At 41.1% G+C, this 18,168-nt stretch overlaps 1 protein-coding gene across 2 annotated transcripts in view; it reads right to left on the bottom strand.

Moving 5' to 3' along the window:
* kiaa0825 (KIAA0825 ortholog) overlaps positions 1-18,168 on the bottom strand; it is a 104,945-nt gene that overhangs the window by 55,107 nt on the left and 31,670 nt on the right. For both annotated transcript variants that reach the window (XM_026322347.2, XM_026322348.2), the window contains 10 exons: positions 16,879-17,082; positions 16,624-16,734; positions 14,805-14,935; positions 12,297-12,476; positions 10,332-10,559; positions 9,929-10,230; positions 9,410-9,516; positions 6,924-7,068; positions 3,498-3,653; positions 1,976-2,070 (listed from right to left, as the gene is read on the bottom strand). In XM_026322347.2, the coding sequence (XP_026178132.1) occupies positions 1,976-2,070; positions 3,498-3,653; positions 6,924-7,068; positions 9,410-9,516; positions 9,929-10,230; positions 10,332-10,559; positions 12,297-12,476; positions 14,805-14,935; positions 16,624-16,734; positions 16,879-17,082 (1,659 nt within the window). The remainder of the gene's footprint in view (positions 1-1,975; positions 2,071-3,497; positions 3,654-6,923; positions 7,069-9,409; positions 9,517-9,928; positions 10,231-10,331; positions 10,560-12,296; positions 12,477-14,804; positions 14,936-16,623; positions 16,735-16,878; positions 17,083-18,168) is intronic.

Raw genomic sequence — 18,168 nt, 5'->3', positions numbered from 1 at the left:
ATGTGATATAAACCCTGGGCACAATAACTGTCCTGCCACTGTAACAATATATAGGAGGCCAATGGGCCACACTGTTAACTCACACAGTCTGTGAAGCAAAAAAAAAAAAAAAAAAAAATCATTGGCTGTGTACAGAAATGGGAAGTCATTCAAGGAGACTAAAACTTACAGTATGAGATAGAAAATAGAGATCATCACAAGGGCATAATGATAGGTGTTTTTATACAATATGAGGCAGCAACATTACTATTAATATTGTCAAGGGTTTGAGATTAGATCCTGTAGGTTGTCCAGCAACAGGACGCAGTGAAAGAGTAATTGTTGTGAAGCCTCTGTGAAAACAGCCGAGGGCACTTCAGTCCGTGGTTACTCAGAAGGCATTATCCTTATCTGCACTAACAAATGGATCAGTGGATCTGACATCAGTGCGCTTATCCCATGAATGGCCTTCTATAGCCTCAGAGATATTTTTGAGTCAGAGATGGATCTGAAGAAAACTTTGACAGCTTACATGTTACCAGCCGTGAAACTAACTTCCTGCTCTGTGCAAACATCTCAGGCAGAACCAAAGCCATTCTCCAAATCCTCCATGAAATCTGCTCCTCTGGCCCAACAAAGAGAGGCTAATGAGGCAAATGACAGAATCTCAGACACTTTGATACTGTGAGATTAGGGTGAATTATATAACCTTTACCCCCCTCCCACTCCTGCCCTTCCTCATACTTTGGTGTCTTCTCAATATTGACTGCTCTCTCTCTTGCCATGTCACTCACAATCCCAAAGTGCAAGTCCAGTGTCTCTTTTTTGTCTCTTTCTTCCTATTTGACTTCATATCCACTTCATTCAGTTTCTACTAATTAATGCCCTAACACTAATTTGGCTCAGTCAAGCAATGACAGTATCATTTTAATATGCAACAAAGCAGCATACAAGGTTAGGGGGAATGGACTGTGTGTGCATGTGTGTATGGGAATAGGGATAGAGGCATAAAGACGACAAAGCTCGTCACAGCACAGCACAGAGCTGTGTACTTCACCCTTATTAGACCTGTGTCCTTGGCAGATGCAGAGCTTGCCCTTTGTTAGAAAGGTGTGTGTGTGTGTGTGTGTGTGTTACAATGGCTGTGATTTAGAATGGATTGGGCGTAGGCGTGGAGACAAGGTGCAGTAGCCCCATGGCTCCCTGATAGCTGGCAGCGTGACAGCTGTGAATGGAGAACAGGGAACAGCCTGAAGTATTGCCATCTAATATGTGTCACATACCTGCATAAATATTTATGCCCGTTGCAGAGCAGAACAGGAGAGGAAGGGTAGGGGAGGATGGGACAGGGGCAGTGGACTTGGACAAGAAACTCTTCAATCAGGCGATGCCAAGATCTGAGCCAGCTGATGTCTAACTGTTCTGATGTCTGTCTCAAGGACTCAAAAAAGTAACCGAAGAGATGGCATACCTCAATTACCAAAATCTGCAAACATTTTGTCCATGCACACAGTCAGTCACATGTGTATAGTATGTGCATTCCCCAAAACAGGGTTAAATTATTTCCCACACAGACAGTATAGTACTGAATACACTAATACCCTTTTGCCAAAGAGTCTTTCCATAGCTCAGCCTCTGTTGTGGAAGTCACAGGAGTCCTTGGCCTTTGAACAAAGTAGAAGTTTGAACCTCTGATGAAGAGCTGATCCCCAATGATTAAAACTTATGCCAAAATTAAGTCATAAGGGAATTTGGAGGTGGAAGAAAAACCTGCCTCAGGAGTCCCAAGTGAACACCTCATTTTGTGCAGGTAAAGACAGCAGAACATGCCTCTGTGGAGTGAGGCTTTTATTTCATGAAAAGACTGCTTAAAAATAAAAACACCTGCAAGGATCATAATGAAAACACCAAAACAAAAACTAGACGCTTTCATTTCCGTACACATTTACACAGTGCAAGTGAACATGCGTATATGTAAGTGAAAATACTGTTCTACCTGTTGGCCAGCAGAGTTTTGAAGGTGACCTGATTCATGCCCTGATAGGCTGGAAGCAGCCTTGGCCAGTCCCATGCCCAGTCGACCACGGCACTCTGTTGATGTATGAGGATAGCGTATTGTTAGTTATTAATCAAGGTTAATACCATCAGTGCATTACCGCTCCAGCTGGGACCCACTAACAAAGGAGGAGGGGGGTCCCCGGTGCAGGCCACCAACATGAGGTCATCAATCATGTCCGCACAAGAAGGTTTTTATTCCAATAAGACAGCAATTAATTTATAAATCCATTTGGGGGATGTAGCCATCATTTATAGAAAGATAAATCAATTTTGGGAGGGAGTCGTTACTCTTCTGACTCCTGCTTTTTTTTTTTTTTTCATCTTCCATAGTAACCCCCCCCCCCCTTAAATCCGCTCACACACACAAACATACTTGACTTGACACTGGCACCATATTGGAAAAGCAAATAAAAATCAGATTGCTTTGATTGCCAAAATGTCACTCTTAACTCCAGGCTGAGTTTTATTGACAAAAAGGAGAACTCAACTCGTTCCCTCCCTCCATCCACCCCCCCTCTGCTCCTTCTTCATTGGTGATTGATGGATGTAACTTTTTTCTCCTCCTCCCTCCATTTTATTTGACAAACAACACAGGCACCTGAAGCGGAGAAGGCATTTTAATCATTCTCCTAATGGGGTGTTTCTATGCAAAGCTATGCAGCTTCTGGTGATAAGCTGAAAACAGGCCAAGTCTTAGGATTAAAATGTGTCTGTTCTTAAAAAAACAACAACAGCAACACAGCTACATTACAAGGGATCACAAATGTATAAATGCAACTAATCCGTTTTGAAAAAGTAAAAAGACAGATACAAGCCCGTCTTGAGGAAATACTAGCCTTTGTTGATTGTTTTCTATGATATTAATGGTATTTTCCATGATAAGAGGAAAATGGGGAAAGCTGACAATTCTCACAATGAACTAAAACTACCTGTAGCTAGACTTACCTGCTTTAAAGAAAAGAAAAAAAAAAAATCAAACAATTAACTCAACATCATGGTGGCACTCCTGGGGATAGTATAGATTAAAGACTCAAAGAAGTGCACTTTAAGACTGCACTCTCCTTTAACATGACTCACTTTTTATGAAAAAGAAAACCTCTATCATCTTTTCACCTTTACAGTGTTCATTTCTTCGTTCCAGTATAACTCCTGCTTGGAAAAGGCAGCGACCTATTGAGAATAGGGAAGCCAAGCCCCAGAAAGACCTGACAACTTCAGAGATTGCCACAGTATCCAGTTCACTAGAGACTCAAATAGCTCCTAACCTTCAACATTAAGCTTCCAGCCTTGAGAGAAAGTTAAAACACCACGTACGCTCACACAGTACACTGTCTAAAGACTGCAAGAAGCTCCAATAATCACTAAAATCCAAAGTGTTTTACAAAGTCAAAACAAATAAATAAATAAATGATTCACTATCTTAATAAACTTTGACGATACCCAAAAAATACTTTACAAACCTGATCCAACTTCTTCGTGCCAATGTGATCAAATTGGAGGAGAGGCTTGAAGCAGGCTGTGTCTGCAGGACTGTCAGCACCAAGGTCAAAGTTTACCAAGTGAGGATGATCATTTGGTGAGTCAGTGCTTCCACGTAGTTTAGACATCAATAGTTCCTGTATCCAAGATTGAAGAGAGGGTAGAAACACAGAAGAGACAGGTCTAAAAAGAAAGATTGTGACTGACTGACTGACTGACTGACTGACTGACAGAAAATATTCTGCAAAGAAAAAGGCTGATAAACTCAACATAGAAAGGTAAAAAAGTTATCTAAAGGCAAACCTCAATAGCGTCCGTACCAGGACATTAGTGTACCTTAAATTACATTTGGAACATGTTTGTTGTAGCATTTTTTGTAATAATGATATTGAACTTCTGAAAATTTGTTTTTATTGATGCCTGGTTTGACCGACCTATCAAAAGAACATACTAATCATTTAAGACAGGGTTTATACTTTATACTTTCTCCATCCTGGCAAAGTAATGGGGAGAACAGCCTCTGTCTACATGTTCCAAAATTCATCAGACTCGCAAAACAAAAAGTTAATCAGCTGATCAAAACAAAACAGATAGGTTTTCAGGACACCACTACATTTTCTACTTGTGTTTCCATAACCTTTGCAGTGGTTACTTAGTACAGGTGTCTAGTAAGATGTACAGTACAAAGTAATGAGAGTGTGTACAGTATGTCTTGATATGTGTGTGTGTGTACATGGGCATCCTGGTGTGAATTCAATATATTCCCATCCGTCAGCTTGACACGGCCTCTGAACTTCCTCTCCCTCCATCTTAACACCGGCCCGTTGTGTCCCTGACCTGTGTGTTCTTACCTCGACCTTGAGTGGGTAGAAATACTTGAGCTGCCAGGAGGATAACTCAGAGCCTGCTTGGGAATCCCATTCACATTCTCTCAAATTGCAACACTGGGTGGAGGTGTTTATGAATTCCAACAGCAGTAGCATAATGTATATATATGGTGCCTACATTTGTATTTTCCACACAGTGTCTTAACAGACAATATATAGGAGAACCATGTCAGTAAGAATCAACATGAACATGAGCAACAACCAAATGTAGCTTCTCCTACTGTTGCTCTTTAGTAGACTCTTACTGTATGCCTACATTATTTCAATCTATCTATTGATTGACTGACCAAACATTGGAGGGTTTTTCATGTACACCTGATGGAAACATATACAATACTGACATCATGATTATTATTTTCAAGTGCTATATTATTTTTCCTAAATGCATTTTATTAATGAAAAAAATATGTCTGATAAATGTTTGCTAAAAAAGTTGAGTCCATCTATTTTAAAAAAAATTATTTACCTTTTTTTTTTATTTAAATTTTTCATTATACCAATTATAGTCTAAATTAGCCTAGAAAAAATGTAGGCTATGCAATACAAAAGGAAGCAGATGTTCATTAAGAAATTCATTCATCTGTGTCAACTAACTATAAACAACTGTTCCAAAATCGGGGAGAAGGTGAAGCGGCATGTCCACCTCCTCTCTCAGGTTGCCTGAATGCTGAAACTCACTCTGCAAACTTTATTACCTGCAGCTTGAAGTCTGCAGTATAGCCCTTTCTTCTATCTGGAGTTACTGGCTCAGTGTTAAATTGGCTAAAATCTTACTTACAAGATAGAGACTATTTTGTCTCACTTGGTAACTATGAGTCTGAGCGAACAAAAATGAAATGTGGGGTTCCTCAGGGGTCTATTCTTGGTCCTCCCTTATTCAATATCTACATGCTGCCCCTTGCTCAGATTATGGAATACTACAACATTGACTACCATACCTATGCACATGACACCCAACTTTATATATCAGTATCATCTCATGATTATAGTCCTCTAATTTCATTATGTGAGTGTATTAATCAAGTCAAAGAATGGATGCGCCAGAATTTTCTCCCGCTCAATACAGACAAGACAGAAGTGATTGTTTTTGGCCCCAAAAATGAAAGGTTAAAGGTCATTGCTCACCTTGACTCCATGTCATTGAAAGCTACAAATCAAGCCAGAAACCTTGGTGTAATCATTGACTCAGACCTGAATTTTAACAACCACATAAAATCCATCACTAAATCTTCCTATTACCACCTGAAAAACATTGCTAGAATAAAAGGTTTTCTGTCTAAACAAGATGCAGAAAAACTTGTTCACGCATTTATTTTCAGTAGGTTAGATTATTGTAATGGCTTGTTCACAGGTCTTAGCAAAAAGTCAATCAGGCAGCTGCAGCTAATCCAGAATGCTGCTGCCAGAGTCCTTACAAACACCAAGAAACTGGACCATATCACACCAGTTCTTAGATCACTACACTGGCTTCCCGTTAGTCAAAGGATAGATTTTAAAATCTTATTGCTAGTTTATAAAGCACTAAATGGTTGTGGACCAAAATATATCCAAGATATAATAGTTCCCTATGAGGTTTCCAGACCCCTCAGGTCATCTGGGACAGGTCTACTGTGTGTTCCCAGAACCAGAACCAAACAAAGTGAAGCAGCATTCAGTCACTATGCTCCTCACTTGTGGAACAAACTTCCTGAACACCTGAGGTCTGCTCAAACTATCAGCTCATTCAAATCAGGACTGAAAACTCTGTTGTTTACTGCTGCCTTCGAATAATTGTTCATCCTTGTTTTCTTAATGTGCTTTTATGTCTTATTTTAATTTACTTTACTTGATTTTAATTTATTTTATGTTAAATGTCTTTATTTTTAAATGCTCTTTTCAATGCTTTTAATGTAATTATATGCCTTGTAAAGCACTTTAAATTGCGTAGTGTATGAAAGGTGCTATACAAATAAATTTGCCTTTGCCTTTGCCTTTACACTAGGAGTTGTAGTTCAGCATTTTGGCAGTACAATATTATCTTCATTTGAGTGCAATTAAAAACTACTACATATCAATGTATAAGTCGCAGGAAAAGTCAGGGAAGTAAAAAAATGTGACTTATAGTCCAGAAAATACGGTATATTTACACCAATAAACTTGAGCCCTTTCCTGCTACTTTTCATTGTCTTCAACTTTTTTTCTCTGAAGAGAAACCAGCTAAAATAACTTTAACTTGAGTTAAAAAAAAAAAAAAAAAAGAACGATTGCTCTTTCTTGCTCTGATCTCCTCCAAAGAGCTCTATACTAAAACTGGGAGCTCCATGTGGCTCCCGCTCCTCTACATCTGGTGAGTGTATAACATAGGAAATCACAGAAATCACTGTGGGTTTGCACCCTCGAGGTCATCTGAACAACAGAAGATCAGAACAAGCAGACTGCATATAAGCAGCAGCCCTCTTCCCTCTGTCTCACCCTCCTGAACAGCCTGCGGCCTCAGGCCAGCAGCCACCTAATTGCTGGGGAGAGGGAGTGCTTCCCTACCTCATTGCCTTGGATGATGTGATAGATCTGCCTCAGGTAGTCGCTGCCACCTGCTTTGTGGCAGACCTCCAGCAGCATCAGGCCTATTTTCTGCTCAGTCAGTTCAACTGCAGCAACTTCACTTTCCTTTCCTCGCTCAAATACACTGAGAGAGAAACAGAGATGGGAAAAGGAGGAGATGGGAGAGAAAACACAAAGAGAGACAACACTGAGTGGAGCAAAGAGAACGAAGCGGAATCAGGAAGAGGTGGGTTGTCAGCCAGCATGTGAATACCACCTCTAACTGAGGAAGTATTTTCTAGGTTAGGGAAGAATTTGGGATCAAATTTGGACTTTACTATACACAAGAAATGAACTGATTCACAAGCTTCCTGAGTTTCAGTCTTTTGGATAAATCTTTCACTCCACTTAAAATTCAATTCTTGGCAAAAAAGAAAACATCTCTGCAAAAGCCATACAGTCTGGTCAAGGCTAACACTAATGAAAAATGTAGAAAAATTGTTGAGGTTGAGATAAAATAATTTTCACAGTTTTCATTACCATTCATGAGATACATAGGGGAACATTTTGACCGAAGGATGCTGCTGCACTAAAAATGATCGGTGTATGTGTGTGTGTAATTGTGTGTCAAGGTCCTCATGCATGTACAGTTCTCAACCCTGGCAGACACCCACATCATTTTCATGCCCTTCCTGTACGGATGGGTATCACACTACCGTCCATCAAACCTTCGCCTTCATATGCACTTCCTGTCATTGTTCTCACTCCCTTTCGTTTTCTCTTTTCCCCTTTGTAATTATAAGGTGGCAGAAACGGTGTCGCTTGTCAGCCAGCCATTGGCTGCTTGACATTGAGAGTGGCAAAAGAAGAGGAGTTCCGTCTCGCCGATATACATCCCTTCAGTCCTTTACTTGGCGGCCCAGTAGTGGCATTGTTGGCAATGGTGGCTGTGCATCCGTGTCAGCACCTGCGCTGTATCCTTTCCTGTCCATCACTGTGCAGGTGAAGCAGATGATTGGATTCAGTCAGCGAGGTGATTAATGAGGGCCCCTCCGGATTTGGGACAGCCTATCAATCATGTCATTAGGGCCAATGTGCCCTGAAAGAGGCAGACCTCCGCCAAGGAATAACTGCATTCATCTTCATCTGTGTATGCATCCCGTCAGCCCAGCCAGGGTCACCATGATGGAGAACAATAATCTTCTCCTCTACAAATTACTTTGCAAAGACAAGATGGGTGGTGGTGGTGGGGGGTACAGTTGGGAAAGGAAGGCGAGTAAGTGGGATGAGGGAACAGAGGTGGGAGGGCTCACGAGGGGCAAATGTTCTTTGTAGAGCATTTTACATTGTGTGTGTGTGTGTGTGTGTGCGTGTGTGTGTGCGTGTGTGTGTGTGTGCGTGTGTGTGTGTGTGTGTGTGTGTGTATGTGTATGTGTGAGTTGCCAGTGAGTGAAGAGCCAGTTGTTTTTGGAGTTATTACATCCACAACACTCACTCACACTCACTTTCATTCTCTCTCTCTCTCTCTCTCTCCTCCTGACACTGTATTCTGATTGTTTACAAGCCAGGCGTCACTTCCCTGTGAAGGTTAGTTTAATGAATAGTAATGATCCCACTGAATGCCTCCGACAGGTGATACATAATCACTCTTCTTTCACTTTTCCCCCTCCCAACCCCTCCACTACCTTGTCTCTTTGCCCCCCCCTCTCCCTCCCTCCCTTGTCTTCTCTTCCTGTCACTGAAACAGACGGCATTTCCTAGAACTGGCCATAATGTACTGAGTTTTTATTTATTTCATTTTTTTTTAATTGTACATGTTGTGTTACAGCACTGAATCACCTTTTTATGAGGATTGATGCACCCAGAGTTTGCTATGATGGAGTGACCAGAGGCACAGCTTCTGGGAACGAGCTAAAAAAACGCCAAGCCAAAGGTCACAAATCAGCCCAAAGTGAAAGCTGTTTTCCCATCACTCCAGCCTTCTGTCCAGTCAGTGAGACAGCATGTTCATTATTTATCACAGCAAACATCTGAGATTCATTGATCTTGCTCATACAGCTTTTCATTGAAAAATGATCTTGATGATACGATACATCAGAATTTGAATGCTCAATTAAAAAGGCATATCTAAGCTGCATTCTCTTTCATTGTTTTATTCAGGATCTGTATTGAATGTCAAATGGCAAGCTACACCATCAATCAGTTTGATTAGTTTGAACCTCCTCCTTCATCAGACTATCAGCCCTCAACCTCCGTTTTACTATTGATAAATCACTGAAATAATGTACTAGGAAATTCTGTTATTATGATTAAAATTATCTGAATAAAATTATACCTATTTTTTATTGTGCACATGGATAATCAATATTAACTGTGGCTAATGATCGATAACACGTGTATAGCGCTTGAATGCATGAAAATAATAAAAACTTCACCAATACTATTCGCACTGCAATCTTTTCCTAAAGTCTGAGTTGACCTCTCACCTGTCTGAGCAGAGCTTCTGTGCCTTCTGCAGCTGCATGCTTGTCCATTTGGGCCATTTTTCCTCCAGAAGCTGCAGCACTTTGTGCACTGTGGGTTTGGGTACACCCTGCCAGACACACCACAGATCAATGAGCAAAAGAAAGAAAAAGTCTCATGCCAAACATCAAATCAGCCATTAAAATGATTTAATGATCAGTGTTTTAAAGCATGCATAACGTATAATGTATTGTAAGGTATGAGGAACCTTTTCTTTTTTTTTGTCAAGCATTTTGCTTGAAAAAAGAAGTCGACAGAAAACTAGCGGAGATTTAGAGAGGGGGTAAACCTGTGTCGGAGGTCTTCCCGTGCACAAGTAGTGCCGGTCAAAACCACTTATCCAGTCAGTTATCGTGGTGCCCCATGCACTCAAACAAGTATCTGGACTTTAGAGAGTCAATATAATGCTCCACCTCATCCTAAATTGTGGTTAAATGCCCAACATATTATTTTTGATATTACTGTTATTACATAACCCTTACTTTCTGTTGAATGCCCATGGTAGCCTGTAGACACTCAGCCAGGAAGGACAGGTGGTCCTTTGCCCCATGGTCTAGGGCTAGACCACTGGTGTGCTCTAATGTGTTCAGGTCCTGCAGGCCCTGGATCAGGCAGCCCAGTGTGGCCCAGAGCAACAAACCCACAGAGCGCAGCTGCCGGGCATGCTGGGAGAGGTGCTTCTCTGCCACTTGAAAAAGCAAGCGAACAGGAAGAGGCATAGATTCTATGGCAAAGGGCAGGTTGGTGAAAATGAAGGACATTGCTTGAATGGCTAAGGATATACCTGGAAAGTGAAACAAATATTAACTGTTAGTTTTCAAGAGCAATTCTCAAGTTTCTAAAACCTCAGCTGTCTTAAAAATGTGACACTCAGTCAGTGCTTACTCTTAGTGGCATCCTCCCTTCCCCAGGCTGGTGCTGTGTAGTTCCACTCCTTGGGCATTACAGCCAGGACACTTACTGGTACAGTCTGCTTGAATAAGCTGGTACTAGGCTCCTCTGTGGCCTGCCACCCCAACACCATGGAGACCAGGTGCGTCAGGAGGCCGTTAGTAGACTTAGAGACTGTGGCCCGGACACAACTGATCGCTATAGGCACTGCCTGCGTTGTGTCTGACAAAAGCAGTAAATGAATGCAGCAAGTAAGAGTGGCTGAAAGAACACAAACTTCAAGACCGTCCTAATTCTATAATTGATTTTTAAGGTTTAAGTTGAAACATTTTTAACATGAAGACTAGCTGTACAAACACAAAATTAATGTTAGTCTTTGTTTGTTCCATGAGACTGCCAAATGAGAGTCAGCTACTTTGTGATTACCTACTCTGATGAATTGACAATTGGTAAATAAATGATGTCCTGTGGAATTTTATAAGCAGACATGTTTTCAGTTATTTTATAAACAGACATACATCACATAACAGACTCAATGCTGCATGAAAGCTCTTTAAATTAAAATACCATTCTCTTTCCGTACTGCATCTTAAATTACAGAAAGTTGTGGATGTGTAAACTACAGACTCAAAGACATACCACGCTATTATGAATGCTCCCAAACTAGAAGAGTTACATTTCATAACAACTCTGTGCTTTTGGGCTTTTCAAACAAGCAACAGTCCACCTAGTAATTACTGTACATTGTACTTAAACTGTGGCAGAAAAGATTCTACTTTTTAAACAATAAGAAAATACCAAAACAAGAATAGCTTCTGAATTCATAGAGTGTTGTATATTGTTAAAATACCTACCCCAAAAACAAGCAATATCAAGTTCAATTCAGATGTTTTCAATCAAACCCAGGTGGCCCGACAGTAGAAATCCCACTGCCTTATGCAAGTGCACTGTCTTTTCATCAGTCTGCCCATTCACATCCCATTCATATTAATAGCAGAGCAGCTACAGCATGAATTTGTATGGCACCCATAAACTTCCTACAACGTCGGCAGTAAAACCAAAGGCTGTATCACAGAACTATAGTACTGTGACAGCACTGGAAGTGCACTGAAATCTCCAGGGATGGCTAACAAATGTGTGACCTCAGACCCAAAGTAAAAGAGGAAGAAGGAATGAAAAATGATTTTTGCTTTTCAAAACAGCGCACTGTGGCAGGTGAGACCTAGACCTATTTTTCAAAGTCACTTGGTTTTCAGACTTTATACCACCCGCTACTGTATTGACTAGTATATTGATTTGAAACAACCTGCTATAGTGTGATGAAACATCAGTGTAAGTGGAGAAATAGTGAAACTCATAATGTAATTTATGAAAGTTAACTCAGTGAACAGTTTAAATAGAAATGGGGGCACTGGGGGTATCCTGTAACCAAAATTATAATACAAAGATTTGGCACAGTCCAATAATTAAACTAATTACCCTGTGAGGATAAATGATGATTGGATGGCATTGAGAATTTCTCTCTGGCGCACTCTATCTCTTTTTTGTTCTTTCCCTCTGTCGAACCCTCCCTTGCTCTGTCTTCATCCAAATACTCTTCTCGAGTCACCCTAATTTATGCTACAATAATTACCCCTCATCCAGAATATAAAAATCACCACCATGATGAGCTCCATACTCCACAGGAGTTCTGACTAAGCTCTGTATCAAAGCTTATACCAGTGAGAGGCAAAAAGACAGAAAAAGTTGAGGAGTAATCACAGTGTCTGTAACGTCATATTAAATTCATGCTTTAACTCACATGGACGCAATGTCAGAAAATTTTTAATGAACAACATATTTCCTGTTATCTAAGTATCAAACAGGGTCCCAATATCTTGGTAGGTGATGGATTAACGTCAGATTAGCGCTAGCAATGACATCGGAACCACAACATCACACAGCTAGCTGCTACTTTACCTGCCAGTGTGTAGAGATGTTCCCATGCCTGTACTTTCTCCAAGTATGGCTGAAGGGCCTGAGTCAAGGCCTCGGGAACATTATTCAGGGAGCTGAAAAGGTTGAACAATGCAACTAGAAAGTCATCGCCAGCCTTGCGATTCTCTGTAGACATTGCTAAGCCACTTCCCTGGCAAAAATCTGAAAAGAAAAACAGTCAGTCTGGTGAGACACTGTTCAGCACAATACAAATAAATCTGCAAATATTCAAAATGTCAATGAATTTAGGAAATCTTGATATTCTGGAGCACTTGACACATGGATTCAGAAAATAACTTTATGGAGGAAGGTAGGGAAAGATGTAAAACCCTATCCCATGAATCAGCATCTTGATTTCTTTGCACAAAAACACATCGGAAAATGTCAAGGCTGCCCAACCTGACACATGTTAACAGAAAGGCTGAACAAAAGGCATTGTGGAATAGAAGTGCAAGAAAAATCCACATCTGTGTTAGATGGAGAAAAAAACAGACCAGAAAAAAAAAACAGAAAAAGAAACAGATTTCAAAGCCTCTGGCTGTGGGATCAACAGCACATGGAGACAGGAAGTGAAAAAGAAGAGGTTTTGACAGGGTGTCCTTGTGGGGGTTGCTGTCTGAGCACAGGGCTGTGGATGGAGGTGTGTGTGTGTAAACCATATGAATGCTTATATATGTGTTTTGTGTGTGATAAGTTGACAGGGGTTGTTGAGGAAAGGCCCATTGCTCCAGAGGTGGCAGACATCCAGTGGTCTGTCAGTCTGCTGTGTGGGAGATGACAGCTATCTATGTGCAACACAGCAGCCATTGTGGGGGCGCTGTGGTGGAGGGCAGCAAGGCTTCCTTCTGACTAATGCTAGGCTATTTTAAAATGACAAGACTAAATGATCTGCTGCATTACAATGCCAGTAATATTAGCCAGCTTAATAACAGGCAGGTGGATAGCACTGCCACCACTCAAGATCCAGATGAGAACTGATTTTCATCTGTCTCTGTGTGTCCCCTTTACATCCCCCACTCCCTCTTTTTCTAACACACATCTAACATACACACAAATGTGGTGAACCACCCTGACCTACAATCAGTCAATTAGACGACATTATGCGGGTTATACCTGCATCTTGTTCTCTGCCTGTCTGGTAATTGGTCCTTAAGGAGAGTGTATTCTGGCTATCACTGCTGTGACTGCACCAGTCCAAGGAAACAGGGGTGACTAACATTAATTTCCACTTGGGGTGCTGGAGAGCATGGCAGGTTAACAAGGTGCCTTTTAATAATGATCCCATTATGCAGCAGCTGATGACTTCCAAAAAACAGATAGTGTGCTGGCACATCTCAGTGGAGTTTCCACTACTGCTGCAGCATGCAGTAATTTCAATGTGTTTGTATGTCAATTTCTTGGTTGCTTTTTCTATTTTTCCTCGCTCTCTTTCCCTACATCTCTGTCTCTAAGCATATCCTTGATACATAGCCAATACATGCACCTGTTTATCTTCCGGACAACCAGTCAACCAGTCACAAGGGCCCTCTCTGGAACCTCTGTAATTGGAAGCAGACATACTGATGATAATAAAAAGGCTGTGTGCGTGTGTGTGTGTGTGTCTTTGTGTATAGCAGAAGTAGCGTATGTACTGATGTAGGGTGGGTTTCACGAAAACAAAAACTGCAGAAAACATTATGTCTCTGCAAAAAAATACAACTGCCATACCATCAAAACATACTCCACTATATATATATATGTATAGGGAAGTACATTGGCTTATGGTAGTGTAGGTGTTCAGTCAAGCTGTTCCTTCTCTGTCTGCTTCCTGGTTAATTAGCCAGTCACCATGATAACACGCGAGAGTCAGCGCTTCCAGTGTTTGATTTACGGCAGCGTGCAGGGAGAAGCATTGCAGGGCCTCTGAGCCAGACTCAGACCGAGCAAGAGAACGAGACAGTGAGAGTGGTTATTAATGAGGTCGCTATAATGTGAATTAATGTGCGAGTGCACAACAGTCTTTAAAGGTTAGACTGTTGCTGGTGCGGAGGAGAGAAGTAGGAAGGGAAAATCTTTAAAGGTCAGCCTGTGTGCTCCGCCTGGGCCTGTTGAGTGTTTATTACTGCGCTATATTGATTTAGTGATGATGATTACCAAGGTGAAAATGATGATGATGGCAAAGATGCTGATGATAACTTCATAAAATGGATAGAGCTTATCTAAGGTCTGTATAACTTGCTTAGGATCTTAGAGCAGTATAATTAAGACATTGGTAAACACCTTCCCACACATGGCCCCTGCTGGACTGATTAGAGAATCCAGTGTTATAAATAAAGGAAATATTTAGGAATTAAAGGAATTGGCTTCAATTTTCTTCCTAAAAGACAGATACAGTAGCTAAGCACCTACACAGTACACCTACACACACACTGTATCCTTATTTGATTAACATACAGAATAGTAATCTATGTACACTTAAAAAAACAAACAAACCAATGAAAAAGAACGTACGGGAATTTTCCAGGAGTATTCTGGGCAGGTGACAGTCTCTGCACAGCAGCATTCGCAACAATAACTTGAGATTGCATCCAGGGTCAGAGGTCAGCAGTTTGAGTTGACATGCAATGGCCATAGGTCCATCTCTGAGAGCAGAAAGAAGTAAAACAATGCTGACAGTTCTGCAGTGTCAGGTGAGTGTACAGATAGAGTCCATTCAGCCAGACGTCATAAATGAGGGGGAAAAAGCTTCACAAGCGAAAGACAAGGACAGAAGTCACAGTTGTCTCAGTTGACAATCTGGGAGGAAATAGTGTTTATGCCACAATTGTAACTTCCTTCAGTGTCGTTCACTCCTGATACAAGCTTATTCTGCAAATGCCTTCACTCTGGCTTACTTATAGTGTGCACCGGGAAGGAATTAGCTCTAATCTTGGCCAGCTAAAAGCAAATTAACATTTGGGAGACAGCCAAATACATGAATATACAGCAGTACCCCCCTCCTACATCTTTTGTATAACCAAGAGGCTGCAGCCAGCTGTGGGTAATGAGCCGTATCCTTAGTGTGTGTGTGTGTGTGTGTGTGTATATAAGTGTGTGCGTGCACCCTTCAGTGCCTATGCTCGTGCTTATGTATGTGTGCTAGTGTGAGAGCATGCTGAGTGCGTGTTACTTTATACATCTCAATAAAATCTAATGGAAGGAATGGACAGAGTTTGTCTGAAGAGTGAAGAGGTGGGGGTTGTATTGGGGGTGTCTGCCCAGAAATTAACCATTCTACTTGAGCCAGAAAGCTAGAGCAGGGTGCGCCCTGCTGCTTGACTGAAGAAAACTGTGCCTCAATCTGACAGCGCAATTTATGATGTCACTGGGACTGCAAATCCAGAAGAAATCCTCTTTTAACTACTCTGATAAATCTACCCGGCTACAGTGCAGGGTCAGCTTAGAAAAGCAAGACAGACACACGCAGATACACATGCACACATATATGTACAAATGCCGGAATAGAACAGTAGAGCATAACGTGTGGAAACAGAGAAAACATAACTTCAGATCCTTTCTTTATAGCTTCTAATAGTGGATGATTTATTTATGTGCTTTGTGATTTTATTATTGTTTTATTTAATAACCATAACAATGGGTTTTATTTTAATGGGCTAGGGAAAGATTTGGCCACAGAGGCTGAGTCCTGGATGAAGACCTGTGAATCTGGCCCTTGCCCACGGGCAGGCCCCTCTGGCACACTTATACACAGGCAGGAGGTGGGAGCTGAGAAATAAAGAGGTCATAAAAATAAACTAATTTCATCTCTCCAATACTTAGAAGAAGGAGACTGGGGGTTAGTTTGATTTGTGCTCCATCAGCAAGCAATGACATCACCTCTGGCTGTGGAGATGAGGGGTGGAGGGTGGAGTCAGGGTTGACGAGAGAGAGTGAGTGACTACATTCATTCTGCCTTCACACATGCACACGCATGTATGAAGGCACCTGCACATACACACTGCATTGTACTCTGTTGTCACCTCTTGTGTAAGGCCCTCAGCAAACACCAGCAAAAAAAAAATCACAAAATCAATGTCAGTAGCTATGGTAGCTTGTTTTCTTTCTTTCTCAGCTCACATCTGTGTCATCTTATCACAGCAAATTTAGCTTGAAGCCCTGAGCAATGGGTAAATCTAGTTATGTTACTGCATATACACTACAGTGGCTACATATGGTTCTCTATACAATGGGTGGAGGTGTCTGTCATGGCATAGTACAGTGTGCATCTACTGTACATCACATACCTACGATGTGATGTGTGATATATGGGAGGAGGATTGCTTTTACATACTGTATGGCCTGTTCTGTGAAGAGGTCAGGGTTGATAGCATTCAGCCAATGTACAACAGGGCTGTCAGGTTGGTGTGGCGTGAACTCCTTTGCAGGATTAATCATAAATGTCCTGGAGAAATTGAGAAAGTACATGGCACTTTTTTCAGCATCACATCTTTCATGTACAAAATATATTGTAAAAGTGAGGTTGCAGGCATGGTCAAAGTTTACTGGAAGGTAAATTAAATAACAGAAACATAATGTGTATACAAACCTATACAGCAAAGATAGGGGTGCCGTGACAACGACGAGTACTGTCAGGAGTTGCTCACACAGGCTATGGATTTGGTAGGGCCAGTCTGATCCACCTGCTATAATGATGCCTACTGAAGAAGACCTGGTGAGCAGGGATTCAGGACTTTCGCACAAACTCCACATAAGCTGCTCCACATACAGCAACACCGCTGTAATGTCACATCTTGGACACACGATAATCAAACATAAAAAGGTGAATATATAAATGAAAACAGAAGAGATGAGATGAGAGGGAATATGTGAGAAGACATAAAGAGAGTGAGAAAAAGAAAGTCACTATCATGTTAAGGCACTGAAGGTGAACATCTCTTTCCTCAAAGGCTGACATCCACCATTACATCGTGACATAACAGCCTCATTGCACAGCCAGTCAGATAACAGAACCTCCTGGTGATTTTACTGTTGGAAAGCTAAGTGTACTGCTGGCTTTAGATTTCACTATAAAAGTCATTGCTTTTGCAGTTAAACACCCATAAATCTATTTCCTCAATTGGTTGGGGAGAGCTACTCATCATCACTCATCTCCTCATCCTTACCACCTTATGGTCTACATTGTTATTAGACACACATAGAGATAGACTGATACAGGAGAGGAGAGGTAGCTTAAGATTACCCATGTGAGTGCTATAAAGTACACATAGGAAACTTTGGAATCTTTGGAAAGTCATCTGTTTAGCCTAGCCTCACAATTTAAAACTGTCCTTTTAGAAACACATACTTCTCCAAGCAACATAAACCAGTCTTGGTGTTGACATCATGCAGTGTTACACATGTACACTGCACTCTATTTGACACTCTTTCATCATCTAACTGTGTGTCAGCTCAACCTGTTTATTTTCATCATTCAGCTGTTAGGAAGACTGGACAAAAAAAAAAAAAAAAAAAAGAAATGGAGAGGAGAAACCCCTGAACTTGTACAGTGTGCCAATGATGTGCTAACACTACATTCAGACCTCCACCATCAGACCCAAAGGAGCTGAGTAAAACTAGGCCAACAGTGAGAGTGATGCAGACAATGAAGGCTTTGTCCATGAGGTCTTCTGTAGTTTAGGATACTATTAGGTACAAGATAGTAATATCTAAACACGGTCTACATTGATGTAGAAAGATATATGTCGGGGAGGTAAAGAGAGAATTTTGCAGTTTAAAAAAATAAAAACTTCATCACACCCAAAAAAAACACTACTTCGCTACATTACTGAAGAAAATGTTTCAATTTGATAGAAAGCAAATATCATTCCAGGGATTT

This window comes from Mastacembelus armatus, chromosome 9 (assembly GCF_900324485.2).
Source record: "Mastacembelus armatus chromosome 9, fMasArm1.2, whole genome shotgun sequence".
Taxonomy (NCBI): Eukaryota; Metazoa; Chordata; class Actinopteri; order Synbranchiformes; family Mastacembelidae; genus Mastacembelus; species Mastacembelus armatus.
The sequence above is the reverse complement of the archived record's forward strand: the minus strand, read 5'-3'. Positions and strand labels throughout refer to the sequence as shown.